At 41.1% G+C, this 15466-nt stretch overlaps 1 protein-coding gene across 3 annotated transcripts in view; it reads left to right on the top strand.

The window, feature by feature from the left end:
• Positions 1-15466, top strand: part of UNC5D (unc-5 netrin receptor D) — a 941164-nt gene that overhangs the window by 822567 nt on the left and 103131 nt on the right. For all 3 annotated transcript variants that reach the window (XM_073569039.1, XM_073569040.1, XM_073569041.1), the window contains one exon: positions 14786-14935. In XM_073569039.1, coding sequence (XP_073425140.1) covers positions 14786-14935 — 150 coding nt within the window. The remainder of the gene's footprint in view (positions 1-14785; positions 14936-15466) is intronic.

Raw genomic sequence — 15466 nt, 5'->3', positions numbered from 1 at the left:
GCTGACAGCCCCTCTGCCTTTGGATCGTGACGTGAGGTCCCGATCGCTGCTATGGTAGCCTGATGTCATCATGATAACATCTGGGAATGAGAATATTAGCTGAGAATATTCCTGTCATGCGCAGTTCATGTCAGGAAGTCACTCAGGTCAGTGTGCACAGAATACAGCTTCATCTGCATGCTATAGAAGCGATCAGCCTGCAAAAAATTAGTGTCCTATAGTGGGACTAAGTGTAAAAATTAGAATTAAGTGAAAACATTTTTTTTAAATAATTGTACAAATATAAAATAATAATAATAATAATAATAATACTAGTAATAATATAAAAAATATTTTTTCGATCACTAAATATTTTAATGAAAAAAAAATCTAAACAATAAAAGTACACATATTTGGTATCGCCGCGTCTGTAACGACCCGCTCTATAAAGCTATCACACTAGTTAATCCCTTTAGCGAACAGCATAAAAAAACAAGGCAAAAAGCAATGCTTTATCATCATACCACCAAACAAAAAGTGGAATATCACGCGATCGTGAGCCATGATACAGTGTCACCAGTAAAAAAATATAAAAGTTATAACTGTCAGAATAAAGCGATGCAAAAACAATTATTTTTTATATAAAATAGTTTTTATTATATAAAAACGCCAAAACATAAAATAATGATATGAGGTATCGCTGTAATCGTACTGACCCGAATAATAAAACTGACTTACCAATTTTGCCACATGCGGAACGGTGTAACTGCCTTCCCCCCAAAAGAAATTCATGAATTATTGGTTTTTGCTCATTTTGTCTCCCAAAAATCGGAATGGAAAGTGATAAAAGAATATGATGTGCCCAAAAATGGTACCAATAAAAACATCAACTCGTCCCGCAAAAAACAAGACCTCACATGACTCTGTGGGCCAAAATATGGAAAAATTATAGCTCTCAAAAAGCGTCTTTTAGCGTGTGACAGCTGCCAAACATAAAAACCCGCTATAACGCCTCTTTCACACGTCCTGATATTTCCGGTACTGGAGATGGCAGTGTCCGTTTGTGTAATACTTGCGGCACACGTGTGGCATGTGTGTGCTGTATCAGTACCACACGGATGGGTGCCAGGGAAGAAGCATTACAGTAAGAGCTGTTCCCTGGCACTAGGTGCTTAACACAGCTGTCATTATTCTCCCCTGCTCTGCCTGTGATTGGTGCAAGCAGGGGAGAATGATGAGTTATATTTAACCCCTTAATGACCACTGATACGCCTTTTAACGGCGGCAGTTAAGGGTTCAAAATTTTCGCCAAATTTCCTTTTTTTTCACAAATAAACGCAAGTTACAGTATATGAATGAAATTTTACCACTAACATGAAGTATTATATGTCACGAGAAAACATTGTCAGAATCAACGGGATCCATGGAAGCTTTCCAGAGTTATTACCTCATAAAGGGACAGTGGTCAGAATTGTAAAAATTGGCCTGGTCATTAACGTGCAAACCACCCTTGGAGGTAAAGGGGTTAAATATTCCTAAAAACATACTGGGAAGGAAGCAGAAGACTAGAAACCCCAATTGATGACAATATAACAATAAAATAATTTTAAGGGAAAAAAATATGTGCATAGCAAACACCGAGCACACCAATAGGAACGATCTACGCGTTTCAACTAAACAGTCTTACTCATGATCTGTTTAGTTGAAACGCGTAGATCATTCCTACTGGTGTGCTCGGTGATTGCTATGCACATATTTTTTAAAGCACTTATATATTTTCAAGTTGTCCAATAAAATTTTGTAAGCTGCAGCCGCCTTTGTCCTGAGCTGGAGCACAGTTTTTTTTTCCCTTCTCCTATTTGATGTGGATGCTCACCACAATCCGTGCTTGGCGTTGGCAGGCTGGGGGATTTAACTACAGACCGGTAAGCTGACTACACGTTTTTTTAATCTTCAATAAAATAATTTGTTGTAAAAGTTTATTTTTCCTTTTCAATATTTTTGATTCATGGAACCATAATTCAGGTTTATGATGAAAATCACACACTTTTGCCAGATCCTTGCATTTTATTTAAGTGGTAAACGCATATTCTTTTATTGTTGGCCTACATTGACTATCATTTCACGAATTCAGAATTACATTAGAAAGATTTTGAAAAATCTATTGCTGAAGAACAAGAGATTATAAGGGTTCACAGTGACAGCTTTCTCTTAAAAGCCACAGAAAAACTAATTTAATTTTGCAGCTTGCCGACTCTGAAAAGCAGAAACTGTTTCAGATGCCAAATCATTTATTGCTGGAGCTATACCTCGGAGTTGGCAACACATGGCAAGCATGCCCATGGGCATGTCATGCTTCTTTTCACAGAAGATAATATAATAAATATATGATGCCTAATTCTGCGTAAGAGAATGGACACATAACAAATGCTTATTTTTGTCAGATGGTTTTCTCCCTGATATGCCATGAAATAGTCTTTTCTTAATAGAAGAAACGCTTTTAATTAATATTATTATTATTATTGTTATTTATTTATATTACTCCATTGCTTCCATGTTTCTGTACATGAGAAGGGGTTATATATAAAATACAGATATAATTGACAGTAAACAGCCCTAACAATGGTAGACTGGTACAGATGGAAGAGGACCATACCCTTGCAAGCTTACATTCTAGATGAAGGGGAAGGATATAGTAGGTCAGGGGTTGCAGTTGCTCTGGTGGTGTTGAGGTGGCAGCATGGTCATTGCTGGCTGTCAGCTTTCTTGAAGAAAGAGGTTTAAAGGTACCGTCTGAAGGATCCAAATGTGGTGGATAATTGGACATGTTAGGGCACAGAGTTCCAGAGGATGGGGGAAGTCTTGAAGGCAACTGGGTGAGGAATCCACAAATGCCGAGGTGAGAAGGAGTTCTTGGGAAGATCGGAGATTAAGCTTTTTAAAAACTGTTGTTAGGAAACTTTCCTCTAAGGTAGAGATGAACATGTTTGTTTCTGGGGGAAAATGCTAGCATTGACTCCTGGCTGGCGGCAGCATTGACTCCTTGCTTGTAGATGTGGTGCACACAGTATTTCTCCTTCTCCCAAAATCCACACAGCAATGCATTCGCCAGAAGCAGAAATAAAGACATCAGACAATGGTGTAACACTATCTTCTAGCAATATTGCACATCGATAGCCCTCCTTCTGTCGCGTGTTGTGCCTACTGGTGACCATTACCATATTCTCCCAGTCTGCACCTCCATGGGTTCCCTCTCAAAACCTACTTGCACCATTTTTTACCACTTCTTACTTCATAGTATTATAGTGCAGATGGACTGGCGGTAACAGCATAGGCCGATGAGTTTAATTACTGTCTAACCCGGACCATGGAGCAAGTGGCTCAAGCAATGAGAGGCAATCAGACAGAAACACAACACCCTCAAGTACAATAATTTATTGACCAAAACCTCAAAGCATTGCTATCTGATGGTCTGACTTTGAAATGATTAGTATTAGTGAGTTTGATATGAGCTGACAATGATGTATGCTTTTATAGCTGCATAGTTACATAAGTTGAAAAAAGTCCTAGGTCCATCAAGTTCAAATTTTCTTCACCAATTGTATATTTTGTCACTAAAGTAACTATAACCCACAATGTTATGTGTATCGAGGAAATCATACAGCCCTTAATAATCTAGTAGCCCGTCTTTGTACCCAACCAGGAGTGTTCACATTTCCAAAAATTATTGTCAGACACCACCAAAGTGACATCAATTTCACCACAGTAGAAATAGTATAATAGGGACGGACAGGTCTTCCACTAAACCTAATGTAGCAGATGGACACCCTACAAGAAGTGTTCACATTTAAAAAAAAATGAGGGTTTTACACCACAGAAGTGGCATCAGTTTCACCACAGTAGAAATACACTGGGTGCAGAATTATTAGGCAAGTTGTATTTGAGAGGATTCTTTTTATTATTGAATAGCAACTATGTTCTCAATCAACCCAAAAGTGTTCACATTTTAAAAAATGTGGGCCTGACACCACCAAAGTGGAATAACTGTCATGACAATAGAAATAGTATAATTGGGACTAACATGTCTTCCACTACAGCTAACCCACCAGATGTAGACCAACCATGACTGTTCACATTTCCACAAATTTATGTTAACATCAGCAGCAGCAGCCACAGAAGCCACACTAAAGATATCACAGAGTGCAGTTACGTGACATTAATACATCACACTAAAAACTGCAATATCACCTTGTCTGTACAGTCTGTGATTGGGGTGCAAAAGTCCTTGGAGATCCATGACTTATTCATCTTAATTAAAGTTAGGCGGTCTACACTTTCAGGGGACAGACAAATGCGCTTATCCGTCAGGACACCACCAGCAGTGCTGAAGACATGTTCTGAGAGAACGCTGGGTGCCGGGCACGATAAAACCTCCAAGGCATGTGAGGCAAGCTCAGGCCACTCATCCCTTTTGGAAGACCAAAATGTGAAAGGGTCCAAACCCTCCTTGAGAGTACTGATATTTGGTTCTAGATACTCCTACACAATCCTCTCCATTCGTTCACCACTTGTAAGACTTGGACTCTGTTGTGCTGGTGCACGAGTTGGTCTAAAAAGAAAGTACAAAGGACTCACAGAAATTGCTTCTTCCACTTCCACTGCTACTGCTGCTGCTGCTGTTTCTAATGTTTTGGCTTTGGCCAATTGACAGGCCAGAGGTTGGAAGTCTACAGCTGCGATACGAACTGTGTGCTTCACTGCTGTCTTGGTGAAAAGCTGTCTTAAGGTTGTGTAAAAGCGTGTTTCAATACTCCAGCATTCGCGGGTCCCTCTCTAGGGTGGGAATCATCTGGCAAAATTTGGTTTTATAACGTGGATCTAATAAACTAGCAACCCAGTAGTCAGCAATATTCCTATTCATAAATATATGGGAATCACGTTGTAGATAGTGCAGCAAGAAGGCACTTATATGTCGGGCTCTACCATGAGGTCAAAACCCATCACCAACCGCTCTCGAGCACAGTAATCCACACTCCCTTGACACCTGCCTCTGTGGCGACAGTCTTGAACTTAGAGACAATATTATCCCTTCTGCAGCATTCTCTGCTTCCTCCTCTTCTTCTGGGACCACCATCTCCTCCTGCAGGCTTTTAATAGTCTGCTCCAGCATATAGATGACCAAAAGAGTGATGCTGATGACGGTGTCATCAGCGCTAACCATCTTGGTAGCCATTTCAAAACTGTGCAGAAGGGTGCACTGGTCCTTAATCTGTGCCCACTCTGTAAACGTGATCGGCGCCATGTCCGTACTGCATTGGCCCAGCCTATGCAACATGACACACCGCATCAGGGCTCGTTGCTCCTGCCACAGTCGCTGCAATATGTGTAGAGTGGAATTCCACTGTGTCAGCACATCACATATCAATCTTTTAACTGGCATGGACAAAGACCTCTGTATCAATACAAGTCGATGAGCAGAGGGGTGTGAACAGCAGAAAGGAGCACACAGCTTACATGCTTTCTGGAGCAGCTCATACAGGCCAGGATAGTGGATGAGAAAATGCTGTACCACAAAATTGAGGACGTGAGCCATGCAAGGCATGTGTGTGAACTTGCCTCGCCATAGGGCTGCCACCAGGTTCACACTGTTATCGGACACAGCCTTCCCTGGATGCAGGTTCAGCAGAGACAATCATTGCTCAAATTCACAAACTCTTTTTAAAGTTAGGTCCCTTATTGTATGACGTTAATAGCAGAACACTTTTTTGTGGCTTATGGATCAGGCCTCTATAACACACTAGCTGAAGAACCCGGCACTGCCCGGGCATAGTAACTAACTACAGTTAGTTCTAGCAAATTATAATGATTATATCTATATATATATAACGCTGAGTGTAGAACCCCGCCCACTCCTCATAGCCACATTCACTACAATATTCCACATCATCCCATCAGCCAGAGCTACTGGACAACTACCCCTAATATCCCACATCGTCCCATCAGCCAGAGCCACCGAACTACTACCCCTAATATCCCACATCATCCCGTCAGAGCTACCGGACTACTACCCCTAATATACCACAACATCCCGTCAGCCAGAGTCACCGGACTACTACCCCTAATATCCCACATCATCCCGTCAGCCTGGGGTCAGAACCATAGCGCTGAGTTGAATGATCCTAACTTTCATACTGGGGATCCCTTTAAGAGAGGCCTGGCATCAGAACCAGAGCACTGAGTGGATTTGCCCTGACTTTCATACCAATGATCCCTTTAACAGAAGCCTGGGGTGAGAATCAGAGCGCTGAGGGATTTTTCCTAACTTCTATACTGGAGATCCCTTTAAAAAAGGCCTGTGATCAGTACCAAAGCACAGAGTGTATTTGCCCTCACTTCCATACCGGGGATCCCTTTAAGAGGGGCCTGGTGTCAGAACCACAGCGCTGAGTGGAATTGCCCTAACTTCCATACTTTGGATCCCTTTAAGAGAGCCTGGGATTAGAACCAGAGCGCAGAGTGGATTTGCTCTGACTTGCATACCAATGATCCCTTTAATAGAATCCTGGGGTCAGAATCAGAGCGCTGAGGGATTTGACCAAACTTCCATACAGGAGATCCCTTTTAGAGAGTCTGGGGTCAGTACCAGAGCATTTGAAGGCAATTGCCCTGACTTCCGTACCATGGATCCCTTTACGAGAGCCTTGGGGTCAGAACCAGAACGCTGAGTGAAATTGCCCTAACTTCCATACCGGGGATCCCTTTGAGAGGCCTGGGATCAGTACCAAAGTGCTGGATGGATTTGCCCTGACTTCCATACCAATGATCCTTTTAATAGAAGCCTGGGGTCGGAATCAGAGCACTGAGGGATTTGCCCTTACTTCCATACTGGAGATCCCTTTAAGAGAGGCCTGGGGTCAGTACCAAAGCGCAGAGTGGATTTGCCCTCACTTCTGTACCGAGGATCCCTTTAAGAGGGGCTGGGGTCAGAACCAGAGCGCTTAGTGGAATTGCCCTAACTTCCATACCAATGATCCCTTTACAAGACCCTGGGGTCAGAACCACAGAGCTGAATGAAATGGTCCTAACTTCCATACCGGGGATCCCTTTAAGAGAAGCCTGGGGTCAGAACCAGAGCACTTAGTTGAATTGCCCTAACTTCCATACCAATGATCCCTTTAAGAGACCCTGTGGTCAGAACCACATAGCTGAGTGGAATGGTCCTAACTTCCATACTGGGGATCCCTTTAAGAGAGGCCTGGGGTCAAAAACAAAATGCTGGATGGATTTGCCCTGATTTCCATACCAATGATACCTTTAATAGAAGCCTGGGGTCAGAATCAGAGCGCTGAGGGATTTGCCCTAACTTCCATACCGGAGATCCCTTTAAGAGGGAAGATGTGCCTATGGGATGGAGGATGTGTGATGTGTATATGGGCACGGGAGGGGGTGATTCATTTCTGTCATGTGCTCTCTGCTCCTTTCTGGGGAGCAGACAATGGCTTGGAGCTAATGTTCCCGGGGATGCTAGATTTCTCCCACCCGGTCTGCTGAGGTGTTGTCATGGAGTGGGAAAACTGTTGCTCATAGCCACCATTCACAGCTCAGCTTCTTTTAATCAGCTCTGGTGCAATGAAAGATGCTTAGTGATTGGATGCAAGGAAAACTGTTGCTCATAGCAACCAATCACAACTCAGCTTCTTTTAAACAGCTCTGGTGAAATGAAAGATGCGTCGTGATTGGTTGGTGATACACACATACATTCAATTTTATATATATATAGACTAGATGCTACAAACAGGTCCCATACTGTATGAAGGTAATAACAGAAGAATTTTTTGTCGCCTCTGGATCAGGCCTCTACAGCTTAATTTCAACCCAACCAAATGACCAAAGTGTGATGTAGCGGGTTGTCTAACTCTTTGCAACTGAAACATTATATATATTTTTTTAATGTGAATTACGTCTGCAGACAGTATTATATCACCAGAGCACTAAATGACAAGGTGGGATACAGCAGGCTGTTTAATATGTTTTCACTGGCTTCATGTAAATTAGACCTCAGTATGGCAAAAAAAAAAAAAAGTGCTGGAAGGTAAATTTAATAGCCATACTGGCCACTAGCTACCAAAAGTATCTGACTGATATACAACCGCCTAACTAAATAGCTAAAATCTTGCTGTTAACAGTACCAGCGTCAGGAGCAGCCTCTCTGCACTGTTACAGTGTCAAAATGGTGCTAAAATAAGATGTCCGCTATATACAGTATATGAAGAGGGACATGTGATTTCAGCAGCCAATGACACAAGGCGTTGTGTCAGGACATTGTGGGTGTTTCCTGCTCCCTGATTGGCTAGCCGCAATGTGCACACATAAAGTTAGGGGAAAAAAATGACTGCTATGCTGTGCTTATAAGAACGCCGCACCTCTGGGCTCTGGAAACCCCCTCCCCCATCAAACACGTGCCAAATGCTCATGATACACCACCATTATTGTTGCTAAAGTGCTAAAAATATTTTTGTGGCAGCACAAATATTTTCCCGCACTTTTACTGAATGTTACCGATTTTTACCGATTTTATAAAATTTTGCTCGGGTTTGCGATCACAAATCTGAATGTGCCATATTCATGCCGAATTTATGTTTGGAGATCATTTTCCAAACAAATTCGCTCATCACTACTTGTGACAACCCCTGGATATCACTGACAGCTGCAGGTTCCCATTCTGTCACACAGTGGCTGTGACCGGCGGTGACAAGACTACCGACGGTCAGGAGCTGAATGATGACTACTACTACTATTACTTCTACTACTACTACTGATGACTACTACTGCTGCTGACAGCAGCAAAAGCAGGCAATGCTGATGAGAGTATTCATCAGCTGGCACCTGTGAATAGCTTTACTGAAGTCCACTGGCGCCGGAGACTATGAAGATGAATGTGGATTACTATGTGGGATCATTTTATTAATAAATTGTTGAATGAGGGCTAGTCTGGGAGAGTCTTTATTCAAATAAGAAAACATTTCTGTGTTTGTTTATTTTTCTACAAGGATAGTAATGGGGGTGTCTGACACACCTCTCCATTTCTAACTTCAAAAACAATTATCCCAATTACTAGTGCAATCGGGAAGAGCTGAGGCTAGGCGCCAGAATTGGTGCATCAATTGAGACTCTACTTCTGGGGTGGCTGCATGCTGATATTTGCAGGTTGGGAATGGCTCAATAACTATGGGCATTTCTAGCTTATTAATATGAGCCCACAGCTGTTTGCTTTCCCTTAGCTGGTTATTAATAATAGGGGGAAAGGGCCTTGAATATTGTCACCTTCCCAGTTTAATAGGAGCCTTGGCTCTTTCTGATTGGCCAGGTGTGCTGGCAATTGGAGCAATGGGATTGTGGGGTTCATGTCAGCTGTGTAATGTTAGCTGACATGAAGCCCACGATTTAGTAATCAAGAAGCATCAATCAGACAATCCTATTACTAAACTATTAAGTAAAGCGAAAACAAAACACACTGAACAAAAAATGACTTGCAAAAACACACAATTTCTCTCTTTCCCCCATTTATTTAAAAAAAAATATTAATCCACAGGGTCTGTTGTAATCCAAATGGGGGTCCCGCAACTATTCTTGTCTTCTTCATCCAATTTTTTGGTGCCCCATTCAGAATATGCAGCTCCATAGACTGGAGCAGCAGTTGCTGCGCTCTGAAACCTGGCTGCTGTGAACTGAGGTGATGTCAGTAAGGTTACCTCAGTTCACAGCGGCCGGTTCTCATGAGAGAACTGTTTTTAAATTGCATAAAAGTTTAAATAATCCCCCATTATTCCTATAACCCATCCACAAATAAGGAAATTAGAAATATTTCAAATCTAGCCATATTTGCATTGGTACTGCAGCTTCTCTATAAGTTTCATTTAAAAAAATATAAAATTAAATGGTAAAGACTGTAAATCATAAAAGCTGAAATGTCAAAATTGCCTTATTCGATCACAGCACCTCCCCTATTTACCCTTTCCGAAAACAAGGAAATTAAATAAAAATGAAAACAAAAGTGTATTTGGCACTGCAGTGGCCATAAAGATGTGATCTATCAAAATATTAAGCTATTTAACCTGTACGGTAAACAATGTAAGGCCACGTTCAGTGTTTGGTCAGCATTTTACATCAACAACGCACAGCCTCATAAGTGACACATCGCTGGAATCACACTCTCTGCCCCTACATCATGCTGTTGTCGGTTTACATAGCAAAAACTTGCTGACAGATTCCCTTTAATGCTACAATTTCCATTGTAGTTTTGTGGTTATGATAATGCTTCCGTAGCTCTATAATAACTATACAATGCTGACATTCCGCTGATATAGTAAGCCCTTGCCTCAGACAATTTGCAGAAATCAGTTTAATGGTATGGGGCTGTGATTAGGTTACAACATTATTTTTTTCGCGTGGGAATGAATAATATAAAAGAGACAGACAGAGCAGAGCTAAGAGCGTTATTTCACTGCAGCTTTTGTACCTTCTCCGATTTATTAGACCCCGGGAGGTTTAGCTCCACTGCCATTGAGGACCACAGATAACACATTCTTCTATCCTAAACTGTATCGAATGACAAGCCAATCTCTGCAACACTGAAATCTCAGCCCTACCATAAGTGCGTCACCTCTCATACATAGTATGGAATCATATAGTGTAAGTAATGCCAACATCACTTTTGGTAATGGTTATTTTAACCCTTTAACCACACGGTGAGTTTTCATATCGGCACTTTTTCCTCTTCTTGCAAGATCCATCATTTTTTTTTTTTCTTACATTACGGTGTTTACCGGACTTTTACGGACACTGCAGTACCAAATATGATTCTATTTTTATTTCCTTTCCTTCTTTTTGGACAGGGTAAACGAAGAAGGTGCGGCGACCGAACAGGCAATTTTGGCATTTCAACTTTTTTTTATTTCTATTGCTTCCCGTATAGGTTCTCTGATTTTATATTTTGATTAAAAGTTTGAATCAGTCAAACTTTTACAGATGCTGAAATATTTATACAAATATGCCTATATTTTAAATATTATTACTAAAATTAAATATGATTAATTTCCTTATTTTTGAATAGTGTAAAGGGATAAAGGAGGATGATTTAAGCTATTATGTAATTCAATGGTAGTAAATATATAAATACAATTGTGGCCAAAAGTATTGACACCCCTGCAATTCTGTCAGATAATACTCAGTTTCTTCCTGAAAATGATTGCAAAACACAAATTCTTTGGTATTATTATCTTCATTTAAATTGTCTTAAATTAAAAAACACAAAAGAGAATGAAGCAAAACGCAAAACATTGATCATTTCACACAAAACTCCAAAAATGGGCCAGACAAAAGTATTGGCACCCTCAGCCTAATACTTGGTTGCACAACCTTTAGCCAAAATAACTGCGACCAACCGTTTCCAGTAACCATCAATGAGTTTCTTACAATGCTCTGCTGGAATTTTAGACCATTCTTCTTTGGCAAACTGCTCCAGGTCCCTGATATTTGAAGGGTGCCTTCTCCAAACTGCCATTTTTAGATCTCTCCACAGGTGTTCTATGGGATTCAGGTCTGGACTCATTGCTGGCCACCTTAGAAGTCTCCAGTGCTTTCTCTCAAACCATTTTCTAGTGCTTTTTGAAGTGTGTTTTGGGTCATTGTCCTGCTGCAAGACCCATGACCTCTGAGGGAGACCCAGCTTTGTCACACTGGGCCCTACATTATGCTGCAAAATTTGTTGGTAGTCTTCTGACTTCATAATGCCGTGCACACGGTCAAGCAGTCCAGTGCCGGAGGCAGCAGAACAACCCCAAAACATCAGGGTACCTCCGCCATGTTTGACTGTAGGGACCATGTTCTTTTCATGCCTCTTTTTTCTCCTGTAAACTCTATGTTGATGCCTTTGCCCAAAAAGCTCTACTTTTGTCTCATCTGACCAGAGAACATTCTTCCAAAACGTTTTAGGCTTTTTCAGGTAAGTTTTGGCAAACTCCAGCCTGGCTTTTTTATGTCTCGGGGTAAGAAGTGGGGTCTTCCTCGGTCTCCTACCATACAGTCCCCTTTCATTCAGACGCCGACGGATAGTACGGGTTGACACTGTTGTACCCTCGGACTGCAGGGCAGCTTGAACTTGTTTGGATGTTAGTCGGGGTTCTTTATCCAACATCAGCACAATCTTGCGTTGAAATCTCTTGTCAATTTTTCTTTTCCGTCCACATCTAGGGAGGTTAGCCACAACCACAGTGCCATGGGCTTTAAACTTCTTGATGACACTGCGCACGGTAGACACAGGAACATTCAGGTCTTTGGAGATGGACTTGTAGCCTTGAGATTGCTCATGCTTCCTCGCAATTTGGTTCTCAAGTCCTCAGACAGTTCTTTGGTCTTCTTTCTTTTCTCCATGCTCAATGTGGTACACACAAGGACACAGGACAGAGGTTGAGTCAACTTTAATCCATGTCAACTGGCTGCAAGTGTGATTTAGTTATTGCCAACACCTGTTAGGTGCCACAGGTAAGTTACAGGTGCTGTTAATTACACAAATTAGAGAAGCATCACATGATTTTTCGAACAGTGCCAATACTTCTGTCCACCCTCTTTTTTATGTTTAGTGTGGAATTACATCCAATTTGGCTTTAGGACAATTCTTTTTGTGTTTTTTATTTAAGACAAATTAAATGAAGATAATAATACCAAAGAATTTGTGTTTGCAATCATTTTCAGGAAGAAACTGAGTATTATCTGACAGAATTGCAGGGGTGTCAATACTTTTGGCCACAACTGTATATACTTGTTGAAGTTCATGGACTATTTTCACTTTTTTTTTCCTGAGGCACTCTTTTCAACCCATGTAACTATATATCAAAAAAAAGTTACAGCATATATACAGTGTGTGTGTGTGTATATGTATATGTGTGTGTGTGTATATATATATATATATATATATATATATATATACTGCTCAAAAAAATAAAGGGAACACTATTCCATTTGCAGTAGGCTGTTTGTGTTTCCTTTATTTTTTTAAGCAATATAAATATATATATGCATCCTGTAGAATGTATGCCCGAAAGGGCAGGGTCCTCTCCCCTCTGTATCAGTCTGTGATTGTTAGTTTGCTTACTGTAAGTGATGTCTGTAATTTGTATGTAACCCCTTCTCATGTACAGCACCATGGAACCAATGGTGCTATATACATAAATAATAATATTTATATATATATATATATATATATATATATTAGGTATACATACTATTATATTCACGTTTATATTATATACTTTTTACGTACCGTACTTTTTCAAATTATATAATATTTTCTATTGCTTTTTACATTTTCCTGTTGTCCTCCTAGAGCCTGCTAAGGTTTCTATGACATACATAGTACTTAGTTACAAATATACACCCTCCTATGAAGGCCCAGCTTCATACTGTTGGTGTGCTAAAATGGTCTTCAGTAGACTCTTGGCTGCCTTGGTAACCCATCTGCAACCCCAAAATTCAGTCACTTGATGGTATATTGGTTGTTGAAATGCACACTCAACTGGGATTGTACCTTTTAAATGTGGTCAAGTGGTGCAGAGCAGTGATTGTAAGTAGCTGAGCCTTATTCCAACATTCGTACCCTCCCTTGGATGTGAATAGGGAGCTATAATCTGTATTTCAGGTAACAAATTGTTAAGGGTGCTCCCACATTGCATTCTGAAAGATGATTGGTGGCCCTGTCGGTGCTTATGTCTGAACCTCCTGTAAAATTGGATTCTAATGTTTGTGCCAATGAGGCCATAGATCATAATGGTGCAGACACAGCGAACATTCGCTCTGCCATACATCGTTTTCGGGAATATACGCCTAGTGGAGGTGGACGCCCAGATGTAGTAGACTGTGTCTAGGTGTCTGCCTCCAGTAGGCATATACCCCTGAAAATGATGCACGGCAGAGCGCACGTTCACTGTGTCTTCACTATTGGAGTCTAAGACCTCGTTGGTGCATAGGTCCTTATCCTTTTTGCAGGGAGTGCAGACATAAAACCCGACGGGGCACCTAACGAGTGTCGGAACACAATGTAAAAGCAACCTATGGTTGGATTACACAGGTCTACCCATAACAAGTGCCGATAACACGTTGATTGACGCTCATTTAAAGCCCATTTGCGTAGATGGATGGAAACTGTATGGGGGTGAATGATTGTTAATGTGATCACTGGTCCCCATACAGTTTGCTTGCTGGCGGCAGCAAATCCCTTGTTTACATGAGGAGACGAATAATCGACAACGATGAGTGCTCATTTGATGGCTCTCATGATTACTGAGGCCAGTGATTTGGGACAAGTCTTTTTTGGATGATTGTGTAAAGGGGCATCTAGAGATGACTCTGATATATCATTTAGCATTGTACTATCCAGAGGGACCAGCAGACCCGGACTGTTAATAACAAGTTTGTCTCTGCTACATATCCTCCTATAAAGCAATCTGCTGTGAAGTATATCAGCAGCCATTACCTGAGTTAGTCAGCGCTGCAGGGGCCGGGGGCGTACCGGCGATACATGAGACGGTTATTAGAATTCTGCCGGCATTCCATTACAGCAAAAAGACAACCGGAGAAAAATGCGGCCGTACCTGACACTAATAGCATCGGTCTTTTGTCTTTCTAACCATTTTATGATCATTTTCATATTGCTTGGTAAGGAAGATGACATTATACCAAATGCCACTCAGGCACCTTATAAAGCCCAGTGGGTTCGTCCTCTTATTGATTTCTCCTGTTCCTGTTGCAGGAAGTGCTTTCTGATGAGAGGCATCAAGGTGGACAGCTGCTGGAAGAACCAAAGTTGCTTCATTTCAAGGGGAATACCTTCAGCATCCAGATTTCTGTTCTCGACATCCCTCCTTTCCTCTGGAGGATCAAACCATTTACTGCATGTCAGGTACGAGAACCATTTGTCTTTGCTGCTATAGATCTTTTCTCTCTTGACGTGCCGCAGACTTGGTGAACAACAATCTAGACTTTTTTTTACTTAATACTCATTGATTAATAGCTAATGCATTTAGTGCTGCTGGAAGGATATCAGATGAACAGCAGTAATGATTATTAAAGACTCCGGAGTCCATCTGTGTCTGATGCCAGAAGTATCCCATCCCTGAAAGTTGCAGACTGATGATGTCAGCAGATCTAAGAGTACAGGACAAGTATGGGAGACAGAGTCTTATAGTATTAGATGCTTGGATCAAATGTAGCACTCAAATTGGGGTATTTTTGGTAGAGTGCCTATACATTACAACTATGGATCCAAGAAAGACATACAGGTGCATCTTAGTAAACTAGAATATCATCAAAAAGTTAATTTATTTCAGTTCTTCAATACAAAATGTGAAACTCATATATTATATAGAGTCATTACAATCAGAGTGATCTCGTTCACATGTTTATTTCTGTTAATGTTGAGGATTATGGCTTA

Source organism: Dendrobates tinctorius, unplaced genomic scaffold (genome assembly GCF_039654945.1).
Source record: "Dendrobates tinctorius isolate UK_male_01 unplaced genomic scaffold, ASM3965494v1 ptg000022l, whole genome shotgun sequence".
Lineage (NCBI taxonomy): Eukaryota > Metazoa > Chordata > Amphibia > Anura > Dendrobatidae > Dendrobates > Dendrobates tinctorius.
The sequence above is the reverse complement of the archived record's forward strand: the minus strand, read 5'-3'. Positions and strand labels throughout refer to the sequence as shown.